At 39.4% G+C, this 20,851-nt stretch overlaps 1 protein-coding gene across 1 annotated transcript in view; it reads right to left on the bottom strand.

Moving 5' to 3' along the window:
• Positions 1-3,150: 3,150 nt before the first annotated feature.
• Positions 3,151-20,851, bottom strand: part of syn3 (synapsin III) — a 127,799-nt gene continuing 110,098 nt past the window's right edge. The window contains exons 9-15 of the mRNA XM_005733098.1: positions 18,219-18,361; positions 17,502-17,576; positions 17,154-17,256; positions 10,476-10,607; positions 8,305-8,323; positions 8,049-8,205; positions 3,151-7,950 (exon numbers count right to left, since the gene is read on the bottom strand). Coding sequence (XP_005733155.1) covers positions 7,827-7,950; positions 8,049-8,205; positions 8,305-8,323; positions 10,476-10,607; positions 17,154-17,256; positions 17,502-17,576; positions 18,219-18,361 — 753 coding nt within the window. The 3' untranslated portion in view covers positions 3,151-7,826. The remainder of the gene's footprint in view (positions 7,951-8,048; positions 8,206-8,304; positions 8,324-10,475; positions 10,608-17,153; positions 17,257-17,501; positions 17,577-18,218; positions 18,362-20,851) is intronic.

The raw sequence follows: 20,851 nt of genomic DNA, 5'->3' as shown, positions 1-20,851 counted from the left end.
AACCCACTGTGTTTCGAGTTTAAAATGCTTTATATTAACTGGGACGTGTTTCATGAGTGTTACATGTCACCTGGATGTACCAGAGTGGGAACTTTGAATTAGAACGAGTTAGAAAAGGAAAGCTATTAGATGTGCACAGTTGTTGTCACACAGTTGTAATCATTAGTTGGTTTTTAAAAACTAAGCTGAAGACACATTTGTTCACCTTATCTTACAAGTCTTAATTCTATGGTTTTTACTTTTTACATTTTTACTGTTTTTAACTTGTACTGTGTCTTTTACCTGTGTTGCTATGTATCGCTTTTATTATTATTTTTTATCTTTTTAGTTTTAAATAGTTGTACAGCACTTTGTTTGAAAGTGCTTTATAAATAAAGTTATTATTATTATTATTAGTTATTATTAGTTTGTTTTAAAGGTACAGTAAGTAATTTTTAGGTAATTTAATAGGAAAAGGGGAATGTTGTACCCATAAAAATACATTAATAGTGTGCAATTGCATCTTCCAACACACTGATGTATTCAGAGAAACTATTTTTAATCCATTAAAAATACACAAGCGGGCTCCGATTTGCAGAAGCTAATATGCTGCCATCTTACTGTGGCTGAGACAAACATCATCATCTCAGCCACAATAATCGTGTTATTGAATCTGGCTACCTCCATATTAGCGTTTCGGCTTCTGTCATATAAACAGTAAATCATTCACTTTGTATTTGTTGTAACTATCTTCTCTATTGGGTTGCAAGATTGTGGTGTTCTTACTGACACATTGTTTATATTGCAGTGAAGTATGTGAACAGTATAGGTAGTGGGTTTCTTTCTTAAAGTTATGGAACAGTCAAGCTGCTATACACACACCCCACCAATATTACTATACTGTGTAAGTAATTTAAAATTATTAGATATTTGATTATCTTTTTGACAAACAAATATTGTAGTTGGAGGTAAAGTCAGTCTCTTTCTTGTCCATGATGTTGTGTCATGTTGTAAATTTTATAAATTCAGTACCAATGAGTATTTTTACTATAAAAAAAGGAGATAAAACGATGAGTGTGTAATGTGAATGGGGTCACTCACAGTTATTGATGAACACATAGTATTCCCTTTAGGTTAAAAGCTCAAAGGTTCTCTTTTTTGTTTTTATAACCTACAATAGAAAAACAGTAGTGACTAGGCGATGTACACAGAGCTGCTCAAGAGCCATATAATGCTTTCAGCATATGGTGGAAATGAACCGCAATAGAAACACAACTCTAACTGAAAGCGAGTGCTGATCAGTGTCTGCTTGATGAGGAAACATGTGCATCATTTAATCAGTGGTGTTGGTAACGGTGTCATAAATATTTGTTCGTACGTTTTAGTTTACGGGCAACAGGGCTCATCACTTCATCATGACTGGATGCACGGGAAAAAAATTTCCTCATGAACTTTCTTTGTATTTGTTAACCTAACCATCGCAGCTTTTATTTGGACCTGCATACTTTAAGTAACACTACCAACTACATCGGTACAAGAAGAAGTGTTCAAAATTTGTTCTAAGTTCAGACATTTTACACGCCTACATCTGTTTACACTTTATTCTAGTGCGCCAAAGTGATTAGAAAAGGGGGAAACGAAATACTGTAGTTTGAATTTAAGGTTGGCCACAAAAATACGATCGTCTCAGTTCAGTTCTTCTCGAGTACTTTACTCCTTAAAGCTGGGCTTTCGAGTCTGGCAGTCACATTCGGTCGTAAAGTAGTAATACCTGAATGATGATCGTGCTGTTTGAGAATTTATAACACGTTCGTGTGTGCTCAGTGACATATTCACAGCTGAGTGTGTTTAATATCATCTCTTAACACAATTAATTTCTGGACCTGACGTGAAGTGGGCAGCAGATGAAAAGAAGCACTGGATGCCGGCAGGTTTCTTTCTCCTTGGCCTTGTGTTGCCAGACAGCTTTTAACACCCTGAGCATCATGCCAAGAGAAACATAAAAAGGGTAATAATCCAAGATGAAAGGATTTTGGGATTATCGCTACATATTCTGAAAGTTGCGTTTTTCAAACAGGGCTTTTAAAAGTACAGTAATAGCCAAACGTTCTGTTTCAATGACCATAAATGGAGAAAAAAACCTTCAAATCTGATCAAGTGGAGCTCAGCAGATGACTGATAGAGACTGGAATGCACGGCAACAGGTATAATAAAAGTTTTTACTTTATTAACAGAAATCTTTCGTTCAGACAAAAGAACAAAAGTACAGAAATAATGTTAATACTAATAAATTACATCACACTTCTCACAAATAAGCAGCCAGACATCGAGATCACATAACGCCTAAATTTATACACCTGAGGCACACAAGAGGGGTTGGTTTTCATGCCACATTTACACCAATATACACAACATTAATACACTTACAATATCACCCACCATTCAGCAGAGAGGAAGGGACACAGTGAACTCAAAAACTGGCAAATGAATCCGTGCAACGGCATTATTTCTCTCATGTACATATGCCACATTAAAGTAGAGTTGAGTTTGCTTTCAGTAATAGCTGTATTTCATTGTAAGTCTCTGTGGCTGCATATTAATTCAGTCTTACACTATGCATCACTTCAACACACCCAGAGCAAATGACGATGAGCCAACCCTGGTAGCAGAGTATTGCCTTTGCTCCAAGTTATATATTAAATGAAAACAATGTTGGGGAAATTTAAAAAAAAAGCTTTATGAAATGAGCATACGTTCCATACACACTGTAAAAGTTCCCAGATATAGCACTGGTGACATCAGCAACCTGTTTTGGGAGAAACAGGTGAATCTGGCACTGTGATTGGCTGAGATAGCTATCAACCTGCTTAACTCAAACACCTCTCTCTTTACGATGACAAATGATATGTGAACTATTCTTAGAAATGTCTTGATGCATGCTCAATCGTCCAGGTAAGTAAATCCAAAAAGGTTGATTCTGTTCTGGACGTAGTGTTTTCAGTGGGAGAAACATTTCGTCACTCATCCGAGTGACGTCTTCAGTCTCAGCTGACTGCAGGTTTCCCCAATCTGAAACAGTACATTTCAAGTGACAGTTATTCTGCAAATGTCCTGTTTACAAGGTTGGGGAAACCTGTTTCTCCCACTGAAAACGCTACATCCAGAACAGAATCGGCCTTTTGGGATTACTAGAAATGCTTACATCTATAGAGACAAAGAGAGCGAGCAGAAGTAAACCTGGGGCGTAAATACCTGTGAGAGTGCCCTTTTAAACCCACAAACTGTATGTTAAAGATGGACATGAAAAGTGAAGCTGGTGAGGATGTGCCTTAAACCTGCATTTTCTCTAAATGACAGCAGGGGGCGACTCTACTGGATTCCATTGTAAATTTCCATTGAAATGGGAAAATTCTCACACTTTGATGTATTTATGGTCTTAAATGCTAGCTTTAAGTCTATTTAAAGCTAGCAGTGCTTTAGCCCATGGTTAAGTTGTTAATGACAGTAAGCTAACCTCCTAATTGTAATTTCATCCTTGCTTTTTCAGCACTAGGGGTTTTAGGGGGACAGCCTTTTTATGTTTACACATTTGGTTTAAGCCTGGTGTTAGCAAAAACTGGCATCCAAATTAATATCACAGTGAATAACGGATGCACTTTGGTAACAAGTCTAACTAGCTAGTCTAAGTGTTAACTAATCAGCTCCAAATACACTCAAAAGACCAAAATGTTGATGACCAAAATGTGAAAGTGAAAGCTCTGGGATTGTTAACTACAAACCAACACATGCTAGCGCAGTGGCCATGTCCATCTTTGATATACAGTCTATGTTTCATCATAAAGGAAGTAAAATTCTGAAAAGTGACATCAAAATATCTGTCATAAATATGAAATCTGTAACATGTACAGTATAGTAAGCACAACATCACTTGAAATAATAAAGATACAATATTCAAATAAGATTTTGACACAGATACCTTCAAGAGCCCAAATCATTTCAATTTATATTGCATTCTAGTAACACTTTACAAAATGTTTTCTTTAACTGAAATGTTATGAAAGAGGAAAGACAATTTATAAAATTAAATACCATTTTGAAAAACTGGAGAAATGTATAAACTGGGGGGGAAATTTTGAGACAAAGAATTTTAAAATGTGTGACTCGATATTTGACTTTAACAAAATTGTATTCCTCTTATTCCTTCTGCACTTAGATGTTGTTTTACCACAGCAGGTTTATTGTTTTATGAGCACATCAGTTATAACATGAAGCCATGCTCAGTGCACAAAATCTTGTCCAGTACTACCACTCTATTGTCAGTTTCAGCAGAGCACTGCTGAACTTGAGGTAGTTACCAATCAACATTGCAGCTCAGTTCCAATTAAATCAGCTCAGAAACTATCAGGTACGGGTCCACATCTGACCCTCAGACAAAAGGGAAGCAAACCTACAGTAGTGACAAAACTAAAATTATTTGATGTCCGGTCATTGTTTATAATTTGACCCAATAAAACAGATTTATGGAACATGCCAGATCCTAAACTGTATTTTAAACCCAAAATGTGAGAAAAGTGACATCATAGTTCTTTCATCTTTCACCCTGACAGAATGAGCAAATAATTATATCTTGAGATAACCTTGATATCCAGAAAGAGTAACTGCTGTTTCTCTCCAGGACAAGTTAGGCTATAGACACAGTGTTTAAAGTTAACATTTCAATTTTTCAGCAACGTCACAGCCATTATTGCGTGGCACATAAGGGATAGGAAATACTCTCGGTTTGGTTATGGCTTATCACACTGCAGTATTATATATGAAGTGGCAATAATCTTTACAGGTAAGATGGAACAATTTAATGTAAACCTTTAAGGGGCCTCACAATCAAATGCAGATTTGGTCCACTTTGACACAGTACCAAAAGCTACGAGATGCTTGCAAAAGTGTTTAACACAAGACACTGCAGTAAATCTGAGATTACAGATGAGAATTTGACAAAAAGTCAGAATTAATACAGCCAGCAATAACTTGAAACAAAAGAATCACAGTAAGCAATGTCAATATTTTCATTATTCCAAAATGAAAAATACAAGCTAAGTAATTATTACATTAGTGTTTATCTGCCCTAGCATGACAACTGACAGGAGAATTAGCTTACTGCCTACAGTGGAAAACCACAATGTTGTTACTTTAAAGCGTAATGAGCACTTAAAAAAATAAAGTAATATTTAAATTATCAAGGGTGGTTAACACGAGCAGATTGAACCTGCTCTTTATAAATAAATAAATACATTTGTGGAATTTTAGACATTTGAAACCCCAACCAAGTTGACCAAGCTAGCATTGAAAACTCACAAATGCTTTTATTAAAGTGGAACATCCCCTCTGGAAGATAGAATGGCCATGATTTAAATAAAATTTAGCTAGACTAAAATTTGAAATGGTCTTCTTGAAGTTATTTAGGAATAATTAGCACTTTTATGTAATTGATTTTTAGTTAGCATTATTCTGTTGTTTCGTGTATCCTAGTATGTTTAGCCTCAAACCGTTTCCATCAGAAATGCATATTTAAGTTTAATTTACTAATTTATTTTTAACAAACCCATGGCGTCCCCTTTGGTGTAGCAAGCTAATAAACCACTACTGCTAAAATCCATTAGCTGACTAGCCGCATTCTAGCTAGCTAGTTAGCTTTCTAGTTGAACTCAAGAACCAGCCATTTGAAAAATGCAGAAAAAAATTGCCACCACAGTAACATTGCTTCAAAGGAAGAAAGAAACCTGTTAGTTAAATTTATAAGTAGAAGCTGAAGCTAAGGAAACTAAACGAAGCCTGAATTCACTTTATTTACATCTGCTAAGCCATGCTCTCTTTAGTCAATGCCACTGTAATGTTTCCGTGTTTTGCAGGATAAATATGCAATCTGTGGTGGCATTTTTTTTCCTGCAATGAATGTAATTATTGCAAAAATGGCTAGTTAACTTTTTTCTCCTTTTCTGGAACTTTCATCATTTAACACTGGCTTTGGGATTATCATTTATCTACTAAAGATCCAGATTCTGAATTAAATGGAAGGTGGGAGAAACTATTACAGGCTCATTCTAAGTCACAAGATATAACTATTATTTACCATTACTATTTTGATAATTTTCTAATAAAAGTACCAATTTATTTAGAGTATCATACTTTGATTGTTCTTTGCATGGAAAGCAAAACCATGTAGTCAGTTTGTGTCTTTGAGCTTGCTGCTACAAGAAGCTAAAAGCTGTAGCTCACTCATTATTTTTTGAACATTTTTTTTAAAAGAATATTTTGGAAATTTAAGACTTTGGTAAACTAAGATGTTTTGCATACCCTTCAGATCCAATGAATAGTCATAAGAGATCTTTGCCATCAGTCATCAATTAAGAGTTTTTCTTTGAAGGCTTCATTGCGTATGCACATTCCATCTTGCGAAATATGCTGAAAATCTACATAGTTCATCTACGATAAACCAAAAGTACTTGGTGTCTAATTTCATAATAAGTTACCCAAAAATGCACTTTTTTCCCCCAGAAAATTCAAAGTAAGCGTCAGCTCCCATCAAATAAACTGTGGAAGAAAACAGGTTGGCTCCACACATCACATTCATTTACATGCAGATCCAAAACAGTGACGGATGTTAGAAGAGGATGGCTGCCATTCCTGCAGGTATATGTGTGCGTAGGTTATATCTGCTACAGAGCAAAACTCCTAAAAAGAACTACAATAAATGAGCTGCAATCCTAGCTGACAGAGAACAAGAGACAGATGATTAAAATATCAGAGCCTTGCTGTTTGCTTCTAAAGACTCACCAGTACTAGTTGCTAGATCAGTCCCCACACCAACAAATACCCCACGGTGCTATTAACAAAGCATAAAAGATTAAGAAAAGGAACAATTTGCTGGGGAAGAGCAGAGCTGTGATGGAAGACGATGGCTGTAAGCCAGTACAGCATTTGCACCTCGTTAAAAAAAATCACAAGCTCAAAGGTTTTTCTGTGTGATTGTGATCTCAAACAAGTTAAGGGGGTTGTTTCTTTAAAAAAAACTGTTCTTTTTTTGTTATTAAAAAGCACTTTGGTAAAGTTAGGCCAAGGCAGAGGAGTCACTACATAAGCCAATATGTGTCTACAGCACACGGATGTCTGAGAAATGCTGCTGCTGGCTAAGATGCTTAATAAGAGACCGCTGGTGAAGCGAGAGGATTCAGTACGCTTCTCATGACTCAAGTGGAACTGGTTCAGATCAGAATATTGCCATGGACATCTGCAAACAATTTGGAAGCTGTGTGTCGAATAAAGAAACTGAAGATAGACGGATGTACATAAATGTAGAAATATGAACATAGAAATAGTTTCACCGGTCGGACAAAGAGAATGCAGAATAACAATTATATACCAAGCAGCACGAGCGAGAATATGAATATCTACTGTGATCACCTACCACTAAAAAGGCCATTGGCTGGTTTTGCTTTCTAGGAAGTTCAATTTCTATGGACAGGTTTTAGGTTTCAACACAACATTGGAGTGACTAGAAATGTTTCAGGAGTTTCGTAGATTAAACCTGAATATGGAATAATTAGAACGTGAACGGGGGGTTTGGTGACATCTTAAAATCTACCATCTCCAGTCAACATGGTGTAGGTCCTCTGAAATCCACTGGCCTTTCTAGTGATAGATTGATCACTGATTTGAAGACAGAGGGTTGCACCAGTGTTAAACTTCACAAACATGGAAAGGAGAGAGGCGACTCCATAACAAACAGAGTAAGCAATTATTATTATTTTCTGAAACCTGATGACAGGAAGAGGAAAGCGGTAGGGATGTTTTTAGTCAGAGAAGAGGCTGGCAAAGGACTGTCGGAGGGAGCGGATGGTCTCGGCTTTGGCCTCGTCGTCGGTCAAGCTTCCTCGTAACGTCTCCGTGAAGCTGTTTGTCAGCGACTGCGATTTGCTGCGCGACGAAGACGAAGACGGTTTAGCTACCCGACGAGGAAAATCATCGTAAGCAAAGTCATGTGTGAGATTAACAGAACCCCAGCTTGGACTTACTTCAGCTGCGGTGATTGTTTCCCAGCTCCAGGTCCAGAAGAGGCAGGGATGGGACCGGGCTGGAACGCCTGGCTGGGAGACGTAGTGGCAGACCGGGCTCTCTGAGGGGATCCCTGGGCCGACTGAGATGGAGAGGCAGAAGCGGAACGATGTCCCCCTACCATGCATGAACACGTGATGCACAGGCTTATTATTTCTCTGTACTGTATCACCACAGAAGGTAGTGGAATGAATCATAATGAAGCACTTTACTTACCTCGTCTGGGCTGCGTGGTCTGAAGAAGACACAAAAAGACACAGATAGCATCATTTACATAAAAATGCTTGAATTTTACTGCTAACACCATGACAACAACACATTTTTGAAAACATGGAAAGGAAACAGTTTCCACGATGAGACATTTTGATTGTTTTTGCAAATACATCAACTCAGGTTGATGCCACAGATTATCAGCTCCAACATATCCTACCCCAAACCATCACAGAGCTTTCCTCCTGCTGTTTCCTTTCAGATGGTCCAATCTGGCTTCAAGCTATATGGTTGTTGATGAACCAACAATAAGCAATCTATACTATATGTGGAAGTCATTAATTGTGATGACAGTTTGAAAAAAAACAAAAAAAAAAAAACAAGGGCGCTAGTGAAGTGACCATAGATGCTGAAATAGCATTAATTCAGATGCTAGTCTAGAAACACACCGCGTTCCAAATTATTGTGAAAATTGTCATAAAGATTAAATAAGTTGTTTTTCAATTAAACCCATGGATGCAATTGTGTCTCAGGACTCTCTGGATGACTGAAATCAATCTCGGACACCTGTGATTATTAGTTTGCCAGGTGAGCCCAATTAAAGGAAAAACTACTAAAGAAGGATGTTCCACATTATTAAGCAGACCACCATTTTTAAGCAATATAGGAAGGAAAACGGATCAGAATCAGAATCAGAATCAGAATCAGGATCTCTCTGCCGCTGAAAAGCGTGAAATAGTTGAATGCCTTGGACACGTAATGAAAATCTTAGATATTTTACGAAAATTTAAGCATGATCACCATAATGTTAAGAGATTTGTGGCTGAGTCAGAGCACACATGGGTTCGTGCAGATAAAGGCACAATGATGAAGGTTGCTGTCAGACAAATACATCAGATTAAGAGAACAGCTGCTAAATGGCCAAAACAAAGCAGCAAACACATATTTCAAGCTGCTGGTGCCTCTGGAGCCCTGCAAACATCAACGTCTAGGATCCTCCAGAGACTTGCAGTTGTACATAAACCTTCTATTCGGCCACCCCTAACCAATGCTCACAAGCAGAAATGGCTGCAGTGGGCCCAGAACTACATGAAGGCTAATTTTCAAACAGTCTTCTTCACTGATGAGTGCAGTGCAACCCTGGACGGTACAGATGGATGCAGTGGTGGACGGCCACCATGTCCCAACAAAGCTGCGTCGTCAGCGAGGAGTTAGTGCAGTCATGTTTTGAGCCGGAATCACGGGGAGAGAGCTGGTCGGCCCCTTTAGGCTCCCTGAAGGTGTGAAAATGACCTCTGCAAAGTATGTGGAGTTTCTGACTGTCCACTTTCTTCCATGGTAGAAAGAGAAGAACTGTGCCTTCTGCAACAAAACCATCTTCATGCAAGACAATGCACCATCTCATGCTACAAAGAACACCTCTGCATCCTTGGCTGCTATCGGCATAAAAGCAGAGGAACTCATGGTCGGGTCCCCATTCTTCCCTGACCTCAATCCTACTGAGAACCTTTGGAGCATCCTCAAGCAAAAAACTATGAGGGTGGGAGGCAGTTCACATCCAAACAGCAGCTCTGGGAGGCTATTCTGACATCCTGCAAAGACATTCAAGTAGAAACTTTCCAAAAATTTACAAGTTCCATGTATGCAAGAATTGTAAAACTGCTTTTAAATAAGGGTTCCTATGTTCATATGTAACTTGACCCGTTAAGATGTTTTTGATTGAAATAGCTTTTGATTTCAGTGAAATTGATCTACTAATGCTGCAAATTCAACAAAAGGCCATTTTCAATTCTCTACAACCTATAGAATCTTTTGAAACTATGTGTGTGTAATAATTTGGAAAAGTGCATTTTAAGTTTTTTATTTATGAAAAAAATTATCAGTGTGAGTACAGGTGAAAGTATGGCCATACAAGCACTGCTTGTAATTACAGTGCTACTCCAACAGTAGTCACTGCAGTTGGTAAAACTGTGTAGCGTTATAGTGATCATCAGTGACAACATTATTAATTAACAGACCTGATAATAAGTATCCATAGTAGAAAAATTTTATTAGCATTATTGGTAGAAGTGGTAACAAAGTTTTGTAATTCGTAGCAGTTTTTATAATTACTGCCTGGTACTATGAAAAAAGTGAGTTACAGTAGTAGTAGTGGCTTGTTTAAAAGCTTTTTGTACCTTAACAGTAGAAGGCTGAGGCATGGAAACTCCCAGCAGCACCTGGGCCATCTTGTTGATGACCAGCTCTGTGATCAGCTGTTTATCCTCCTCCACATGCTCGCCAATCAGAGGCATTGAACTGTCCATCACCTGCAGAGACAGAAAACAAACAGACCTCAGCTGAAGTGTAAAAATTCCCCCACTAGATGGCAGGATGTTACCTCTTATTCAGAATTCCTCTACTCTGACCCTCAAGTGATATTAGTGATAAGACTGTGTGTGGACACACGTGATGAGTCATTTAGTGTAGATCACATGTTTGTTGGGGTCAGAAACAAGCTTTACAGCCCTGTGGCAACCACAGTTTGGAGGATACAAAGAAGTGTGTGACGAAAACTGCGAGTTTCTGTCTTCTCAGGAGGTCTTCGGTGCTCTGGCAATTAATCACATAAACAGAAGTGAAAAAAGATGCTTTAGTTTATTTCTCTATATGTGTGTTCATATAAGCTTTACAACAGTTTAATTTTGACTGATCACAGGCTTCTCTAGTTAAGCTCTGGATAAACTAAATAGGTTTATCTGAACACACACAAGAAGCCAAAGTTAGAATTTCCAGTGATCTGCAAAAAAAAGTGGCTCCATCTGTAAATATTATGTTGCTGGGGCATGACTTTGAAGGGCATAGACCAAACCCATTGCCACACAAATAATTAAAATAATCAAAAAAGAAAAAAAAAAACAAGCAAAAATGTTTTTTCCCAGCACTTGAGCTCACATGCAGGTCCATGTGTGCTGCAGAACCACAGGCCTCATGAGGCTCAGAGACCTGCTGTCCTCCTCCCTAAAAACCAAAACAAACAGGAGCAAAGGAGTGTTGCTGCTGCTGGCTAGGATGTAGATGCCCATCATGGTGGAAGAAGCTGCTGCACCGCACCCCAGCTGCAGGCTGTAAACACATCAGCAGGCATGCATGCATGTGTGTGTGTGTGTGTGTGTGTGTGTGTGTGTGTGTGTGTGCGCTTATCCTCTGGTACACAGCATATGCCAGGCAGAGATTAGACTGTACTGGAGCTCTCTGTGGCTGAAGTTGTTTTTATTAGTGGTATCAGTTAAATCCCAAAAATGTTCTTTAGTCCAATTTCAGACAAACTGGCCTCTTAGCACACACTTGGTGTTTGCTTAGATTCAAATGAATGTGACTTATTATGGCACAAGATACTGATGCAGGCAAAGACTTAACTCACTTCAATTCACAACAGTCGCCTTAAGGTGCTTTATATTGCAAGGTAAAGAGCCTAAAACAATGTAGAGAAAAAAACAAAAAATCAAACGACCTCTTTTAAGCAAGCACTCATGACAGTGGGCGGGAAAAATGTAAACTTAACAGGAGGAAACCTGCAGATCCAGGCTCATGGAGGCGCAACCAGCTGCTCCGACTGGTTCGGGGTGATTGGGGTACGATGCAGAGCAGCCACTTGTTGTTTTCACACAGGCTAGAGTTGTTCTTTAGGCTCTTTTTAAACAGCTGTCCATACCATAACACCGCCTCCACCATGTTTGACTGACGATGTGGTCGCTTTTTCTCCCATCATTCTTTTACAAGTTATTCTTTTCAGAACAGCACAAGTTTTTTAATCTGGCCTTCTTGATCTTGAGTGTAGCCATAGACAGTATAGAACAGGGGTCCCCAACTCCAGGCCTCGAGGGCCGGTGTCCTGCAGGTTTTAGATCTCACCCTGGGTCTACACACCTGAATCAAATGATTAGTTCATTACCAGGCCTCTGGAGAACTTCAGGACATGTTGAGGAGGTCATTTAGCCATTTGAATCAGCTGTGTTGGATCAAGGACACATCTAAAAACTGCAGGACACCGGCCCTCGAGGCCTGGAGTTGGGGACCCCTGGTATAGAACATGGAGGTAGTTTCCAGAGCAACAAAACTTGGCGTCTAAGACCTGCAATCTGTTTAAGGTTATCATAAGGTGATCGTTATGGCTGCAAAAAGAAGAAATGGCTTTCTGTCCTGCTGGCTCGTTCACTTGTTTTGGGCCATACTGAAGTCTTTTTTTGTAAATTTTGGTTCCAAAAACTGAGGATTAGTTATGGTACGGAATCGACACATCGCCAGCTAATGAGTTTTCAATAATAAGCCGTTCGCCAGTTTCACCGTCTGATCCACAGTGTTGCAAAGATGGCAACGGGGAAATGTTCAACTTGATGCTCCAAAACAGGACCAGGACCACAAACTATGGCTAAGTTCATGTTTAAACTGTCTATGAGTGTAACCAGTGGTTTGCACATCATCACTTGCTACCTCCTTGCGTGTGTTCTTGGCTTGAGAGCTATGGTGAAGCTGCTTCTCCCAATGTAAATAATTTAGAAGGGTAGATTTTAGATTTGGTTACTCCAAAACAAGGGAACAGGCCTGACCTCGCCCTGAAACAGCTTTTCAGTCAATTGTCCAATTATTTGTTAAGATTCTGAAAATGGGGGATTTGCATAAAAATATAAATCCTGAAAACTTCATCTGATAATTTTGTAAAACCCCTTGAAATACAGCATTTAAATTCCATATTAACTATCTGATTTAAGATCCACTGTAGTGGTATACAGAGGCAAAGCTACAAAAGCCTTAGTACAGCAAACTACGGACCAAAGTGTAAGATTTATTTAATGATTTCTTTGCGTAATACAAGAAACCAAGAGTGTACTGCTCTTCAGAAACTCGGACTGAAACTACACCCAGCAAGGAGGAGAGCACCCAAAGGCAGTTGTAGGTTTAAATTCGTCTATTTTATTTCTTATTAATTTAAAGCTTTTTTGCATATCATTATAGGGCTGTTTCTTTTGTGGGCTTGCTACACATTGCAAAAACTTTCTCAAAAAAGCTAATCATTGAAAAGTCGTGGAACAATCTGTCAGTGATAATGAACTAAAACAACCGAAGTTTTTATGTCGTCCTTTGTAAGCACAATCTAAACTGATTAAAAAAAATCCACATTTGATGAAAAAAAATTGAAAGAAAATCAAAAGCTTTATTTAAAAGAGCCTCTAAGAACGCCTATAACAAACTGAGGACACCCAAACTAGTCGTCTTTTCCACTCATTTTCTTTGTTTTTCACAGCTGTTTGGGATCTCTCTGTTCTGCACAGAACCACTTCCCAAGCTAAAGAACCCTTTAAAGCTCCCCCTTTTTTGTGTGTACCCAGCTTCTTGGCTAGAATTTGGCAGCGAGGTCGGGTGTGGCACGGTGTTTTGGCCAGTTGAGTCATTACCACAGGGGACTGAATGCAGGCCTGGTAAAAGACCGCCAGGCCCCACTTCAAACGGCATGCGGTGGCAAGCTAAAGCGGGATCCACCCTGCTGATTTATTAGGATACAGAGTCATCTAACAGAAGACTGGATCTGCTGTAGTTCTTTCACCACTGGAACACAGAGGTGTTGTCCTGTACTTTTACTAAGCAGCAAAGGTTTGTGTTTTCTGGACAATATCGGGCTGCATGGCAAATGTTTACAGAGCAAAAGTGAAATGTGCTCGTTGAAAATGATGGTGCAGTTGACGTTCAGGGCTGGCCAGAGGGTCATCCATTTCTGGGAAAACAACTTTAGCTTCAAGATAGCAACATGTGTGCTGTTCTCTTTTGCTAGCTTGAAGGCACAATATCTGAAATATCTCTGTCAACAGATCAAGTCACTCCCGATGGCTGAATCTGTAATATAATGATATTTTCTTACAATTAGGCCAACAATGTTCTAATCATTATTAGGCATAACATTAGCCCTTTAAGTTTTGTGTTGTTTCTGTGGACCAGTAGAAAAATATTACATTTGACATTGTAATTTAAAAAACTTGTTTTGTACTGATAATCTCAAAGACTTAGAAAGTTTTGTTGTTTTTCTTGCCTTAAGGCATCGTAGACCTACCTTTTATGTAAAGTCTGTTGAATTTACACGTGCTAAATTAAATAAAGTTTCTTTAAAGTATTATGTGCCTGCTATTGTGTAGGCTCCCCATGTGCTGGGACTTCAGCAAGTGTCCTTTGGGGACGCGCAACCAAAATCTGACGGCGGGTCTTCTGGGTCCTGTGGGTTGTGGGATTGGAAGCCTCATGGATGCGCAGCTGCGCTGGGATCTGGCATCCATTGAGTGTTTGGTCGTTGTTGTGTTACTCAAGCCACACTTTTGTGGTGTGGTGAGGCTCCTGCCACTAGGGAGTGCCGTTGCTATGGGACGTGTTTTGATTGGTCTGCAACAATCTTCACAGTCTTGCCCAAAGAGATGGACTAACTGACACTGACTACACCAGCACAGCCATTCTACTTCATGTCATGTGGCTGACACATCCTGTCAGATCAGCTGTGTATATAAAATACTTTCTGTCATGTCATTTTGTCAAACGCTGTGGTGCACTGTGTCATGTTACATAACAATACTGCACCCCTATTATCTATACATTTCCCAGTGAAGTGACACAAGCTGGAGTTTGCCTCATGTTGATACCAGCTGCAGTAATGTGTTAATGAAGTGCTCATTACTGTGCATTAGGGTGAGGTGTTACGGCTGCTGTCTTTGTTCTGATGCAAAAAAACAGAAAGAAAGAAAACAGTTTCTGACTGTGACGGCCGACAGCTCTTCAACGTCGCACTTAATTAAATTCCATCTAGGGTTGGAGTAAAGGAGGAGGAAGTAATGCTTGTCAGGAAACATTGCTACTTGACTGTGTCGTGAGTTTCTCTGTCGTAGCAGCCTAGTACTGAGACTACACGCCCCTGGGGAGCTGATAGATACTTCCTGGGATAGTTTGAGGTCTTTTTTGCTTTCTCACAACCGCTCTCTCCCAGCACACAGATAGTCACCAGAGTGATGTCATGTTCTGATCCTAAGTTTGGGCATTTCAGATGTCCAAACTGGCTCATTTCCTCAGACTTGAAGGCATAGGAAGCTGCTCTAAAAACAAAACTGATTGCACACAACTATTTGTCTCTTGCTTCGCCCCTGGGAATAATTGTTAAAGGAAAATGTGCATTTCTGGGTAAGGTATTTACGATTTTATATAAACAGATATTTTTTAAAAAGGACAGAAATCAAATATATAAAAAAGAAATAAATAAACTGATAACTTTGATTAGAATCAATAAGCATTACAACAAATTATTGGAGTGGAACAAAAGCAAGACATACAGAAAGTGTGAGTTCCAGGGAAGCTCATCATAGTAACATATACGTGCAAGTTATTCCTTCTGTTGGGGCTGTGAGACCTGTGAGGCTGCTGGAGATGGCGTGTGTGCGTAACTATTAAATGATTTTCTTTATTTAATAGTGATAAATAAAGTGAGTTGACCCATAAAGCCCCATAACACATATTCTAAATAAATGAATTATATTTCTCATGTCATTATTGAAAAAAAAAAGTACGTAAGAATGTTATGTGAATGACCAACAATAATTTATCCAACTAATCTAACAGACAATGATAGCAACATAGATGTGTTGCTATGCTAACCTTTGCCATGTCAGATTGTATTTTCCATCCCTGGCTGTTCCAGTCTGCATGCATGATACTGTCTGCAGGGTGCAGGCACGATACGACCCCCAGGTTGCTCTCTGATGCATCTATTGGCATGTGAATGTTAAATAGTATAAATCTTAAATAGGATAAAGTGCTTGAGAGCACTTCAAAAACCCAGATGATCAAGGTGAGTCTCAACTCTCTTATCTACTTAGCACTTTTAATTCTTATTCTTATTCTTATTTTCATGTCTATTTTAGCGTAATTTATGACAGTATGTTTGCACTGAAGCACCGCAGCAATCTCCTAATGTTGTAAACCTGCTCAACATTTGGCAATAAACCCTTTCTGATTCTGATTCTGATGAATCTGAATAGGTAAAGATATGTTCTGAAATTTTCAGACAGGACCTGAACACATGAGGCACCTGCATTCAGACAATTACACACTAATCGATGTATATTTATGAGTTCCACCTTCTTTTTTTGGCCCCTCTTAAATGACCTAAAAGCCCCACAGACTGCACCTTTAAACCATGCTTATGTGTAACATATGTTATATGCTGTATATAGAGATACTGAACAGTGAACCTCTAGTGGCCCCAGTGGAAACCCCGTCCCAGGCACTGTTACTGCCACGCTCATCACATTGAAAGCCCAAACCTCCAACCAAACTGGTTGCGCCAAGTCACGCCATGACAGTTTTATTTGTCTACAAGCTGCAAGCTACACTTCCACTGCCAAACTTTACCAGCAGACTCAAACAAACAGACTGGCTTAGAAGATGAAGTGAGTCAACCGCTGACTCCTGATGTTGTTTTCATTCAGCTGCCCATGTTTGGTCTGCAGACTAATCGTTCTTTCAAGGCTGTGAAGATCATGTGCCAGCAAGTGTGGTTACACCCTTCCCGATTGACTTTCACCCATGATATGAAAAGTATTATCAGCAGGGAAAGAGAATGAATCCAAGGTAACGCTTACACAAACTGCTTTAGCCCTGTGATGCTGCTGAGAAGCGATCTAACTGCTGGTTAACCGTTATGTTTGCAAATGTCCTGCAATATTCTCATGAAACATGATGACAGATCTTATTTATCTAAAATACACTATAATGCAATGAAAGAGCAAGTTTCAGCCCCTGTTTCCTGAAACTCTCCTTGGAGCTGTAGATGAAAACACACCGACCTCGATAATGTAGTCGTTCCCGTCTTTTCCATGCACGGCCTTCACAGCGCAGATGTCTAGGCCCCCAAACATCTCAGCGCAGGAGTCTATCCACATACGATATCTGAAGCACAGGGACGCAAACAGCTGACTGTTTAAAACCCAATAATCACTCCAGATATCATTAAAGGAAGAATGGACTTAACAGCTATAAATGTCAGGAAAGGCTTCCAAGACTTTTGGACAATGAGATAATCAGATTCATGCTTAAAAGTAGTGCCAGTGTATTCAATTGAACACAGATGTCTGAATGATTCAGTGTACTTAACAGATCTGCATTTTTCCAAGAGAATCTCTGAACCAGCTCACCTGTCAGTCATTGCGATCTGTTCCAACATGGCAGAACCTGTGTTGGCCTTCCAGTTACCAGAAATGGATGTTCTCCTGAAGGGGGGGCACCAGGAAATGAATTCATATTTCTGCAAAAAACAAGCTAAAATGCTCCAGCAACAGTTAATCGCTCCCAACTTTTGCTTTTCCCTCTCAAGGGGGAAGCTATCATCAGTTCATCAAGGATGGCCATTTTAATCCACACCTAGATAATGTTTGTGTGAAAGCCAATCAAAGACACGGTTTAATGGTGAGGGCAGGGAAAAAAATACGATGAGATAAGCCTTGGCTACTTTGCCCCCCCTCTCCGATTTCGGTTGAGCAATTGTTCAGATACAGTCTTGAAAGCTAAAAGGTTGAGCACAAATTCTTTGTTGTAATATGCTTGGCTGACAGGAATGTCTATGGCTTCCAGATGGGTGGAGCTGGGGCACGAGGCCATGAAAATCAAGGCATTAATGCTGAAAACTGCCTGGAATCCAAGAAAAGTGCTACTTTAACATATAATTTGCCATTATTGGTGAAACTGTTTATTTTCCAGATGATGCTTTATAAGAGTTCATTTCCCACTGGCTCCACATGCCTTGCTACCATTAACCTACTGAAACGCTTAAAATATTTGCTTTCAAATTCACCTGCAATGCCACCAACAGCCACCAGAAGTTGGTTGCAGCAAGCCAATAAAAAACACCTTACATGTAAGCTTTGTAGTTGCTGCCGATCTTCTGGATCCTGATATCGTACTTGGACTGGATGTACGGCTCGGTGGTGGCGTACGTCCCTGCCAGAGCCACCACGCTGGTGATGTCCTGGAAGTCCTGTTGGTTTTCGACTTTAATCTGCAGGAGAGACGCCACTTGTTAGCGGGCAGCTAATTACAAAGGACGCTGCTGAAACTGGCAGCGGCTGCTTTAAAATCCCACAGGAATTTCACACTTGTACACAAGCTGGATAATGAGGGGTCCACGTATGGAAACATTGCCGGGGGCGGCTTTGAAACTACATCACCTCTTTCCCAGTTATTAAACAGTAGACTGCAGACGCAGACTAAGAGGGAAATGATGCAATGGGAGCCTATCGACACACAACATGTTTATATCATATAATTCAAAGCAATTTTTCAATTTCACCGTGAGATTATTAGGTAACAATGAGGTGTGACAGCGTAAAATACGGAGGAAACAAATATTTTCCTCCAGTGACAATTACCACTGAGGGCCATTTGTAGGAAACTAAGGCTCTCATATATTTTTAGAAGACTTACTCTGATGTTTCTTGTTGAGTGGTATTATTATTGTAATTTATGTTGATACAAAGATTAATGAGGTGTGCTTCCAATGGGAAACTGGGCATCCTAAGAGACAGTCACATCAATCGCCAACGTTATTGTGCGGCTACGAGTTTTCTTGTCTCAGGCACCAAACGAGTCAGTGCAGAGCATCCACTCACTCATCACCATCCCTCTCACTAGCACCATCACGGAGGAAGCGATGGGAACATTGCGCTTCCGTCATGATAAAACACAAACCAGATAAGGAAAACAGGAGGTTGATGTTTCCTCGGGGGTTTCGTCTTCTGTTTTTCTGTTCTTCAAATAGCACATCTAAAGGCAACCATTTTTCATACTGAAATGGTATGTACCATAAACAAAGTCTGTTTCTGTGTTTACACTGGGGCACTAAGTTTTCCGCAAATGGTAATATATAGAACACTTTAGATGATTCTGTGGACTAAACAGTTGCATATCCATTAGTCAAGAAGTCCCTTTATATACATCGACAGGGTTACCTCAATTTATGGTCAATTTTAGTTAAAAAAAAAACAGCCAACACAGTCATACATAGTGTCGAAATGGTTCAGTTTGTTGCTATGGCACTGATGGGTTAGCCCACACTCCTATTTCTTTGTAATGTGCTTCAAAGAGAGATAAAAGAGATTCTGGAAAGGCAAGGCACAAGACACTTGTGTCTACATGCAACAATTTGTGAGGTCTTAAGCAACAGTTTAATTGTGTGTTTATAAGAGTTTTACTTTAATGCCCTTTCAAATCCCCCAAACTAGTAAAAACTAAGGACAAGTTGTCTGGGTGGAACAAAGAAATCCCAAGGAGATTTTGTTTTGTTTTCATATGATGCAGCCCACCTTCAGAAAATGAACACAAAAAACCGTCAATAGGAAAAGAAATAAGGAAAATCCGAAAAGAGTGACACCAAAGACACCAGAACAATAAAAGTAAATTTTAATTTTTTAAAGACGGGTGGGCAGCTTTGATGGTGAATGTGGTCACATAAACAGTGTTGTCACTTTGATGGGTAATTACATAATGAGCGTGCTTGTCAAAACCCACATATGTCGCTGACGCTAAATCAGTGACTTTCTAAAATGAGCTTACAAGGCAGCCAACAGATTTAAAAAAAGCATGACTGTATTTTCTTACAGCATATCCTTGGGATCCATATCAGATTTTAGAAAACAGCAACACAACTAATGCCTAGTTTGAAACACTTCTACCGCTTGCTGGTCATTAAGGAAATTATGGATTTTAACTGTGTGATGTTAGCTTCTCTGTTAGCTTTAAGCACATTTTATTCCAAGACCTTCGCTAAAATACACGTACAGGATGCTTGTGCTTGTTATTAGTGGGTGTACTGTATTAAAAGAATGAACATCTTTAAGACTAGACATGGTTGAGTTAAACTGTGTTTATAGTCATGAATAGCTAATTAGAAAAGACGAAGAAGTAACCAAAATCTTGTTTAACTATTGTTTTCGGTGTTAAAAATGTCTATTCCCTGAGTGGTTGGGGGTTCTTGGTGGTTGCTTGCTGTTGCTAGGTGAAACTGGTCACAAAGTGAGTGCTGCACCAAAAAACTTTTTTTTTAAACCACTTTGGTCACTAGCAGACCGCTGTGGTCGCCTGTAGTTTGCAAGGAAGACACAGACATGTCTGCAAACGTTTGCTAACTGACTAACTTGCCAAACTTGTGAAGCTGTGACACAAACTGGAAACAAAGAACGTTCTCCTTCAAAGTTGGTCTCCATTCCGGTTTGCAGTGTTGTCGCTAGAAACTGTCTCTCAACCAATTTCACCTCGCGACTGTCATAAACTAGGGCTGTCAACGTTAACGCATTAACGCTCGTGAATTCATTGTCACGATTAACACTGTTAATGCAACTAACCCATCTGGAGCACAGAATGGACAAAGTTTGTACAGGGAGTGCAGAATTATTAGGTAAGTTGTATTTTTGAGGAATAATTTTATTATTGAACAACAACCATGTTCTCAATGAACCCAAAAAACTCATTAATATCAAAGCTGAATGTTTTT

This window comes from Pundamilia nyererei, unplaced genomic scaffold (genome assembly GCF_000239375.1).
Source record: "Pundamilia nyererei isolate P.nyererei 1_Seehausen unplaced genomic scaffold, PunNye1.0 scaffold00050, whole genome shotgun sequence".
Taxonomy (NCBI): Eukaryota; Metazoa; Chordata; class Actinopteri; order Cichliformes; family Cichlidae; genus Pundamilia; species Pundamilia nyererei.
Note: the sequence above shows the minus strand (reverse complement) of the source record. Positions and strands in the feature narration are given on the sequence as shown.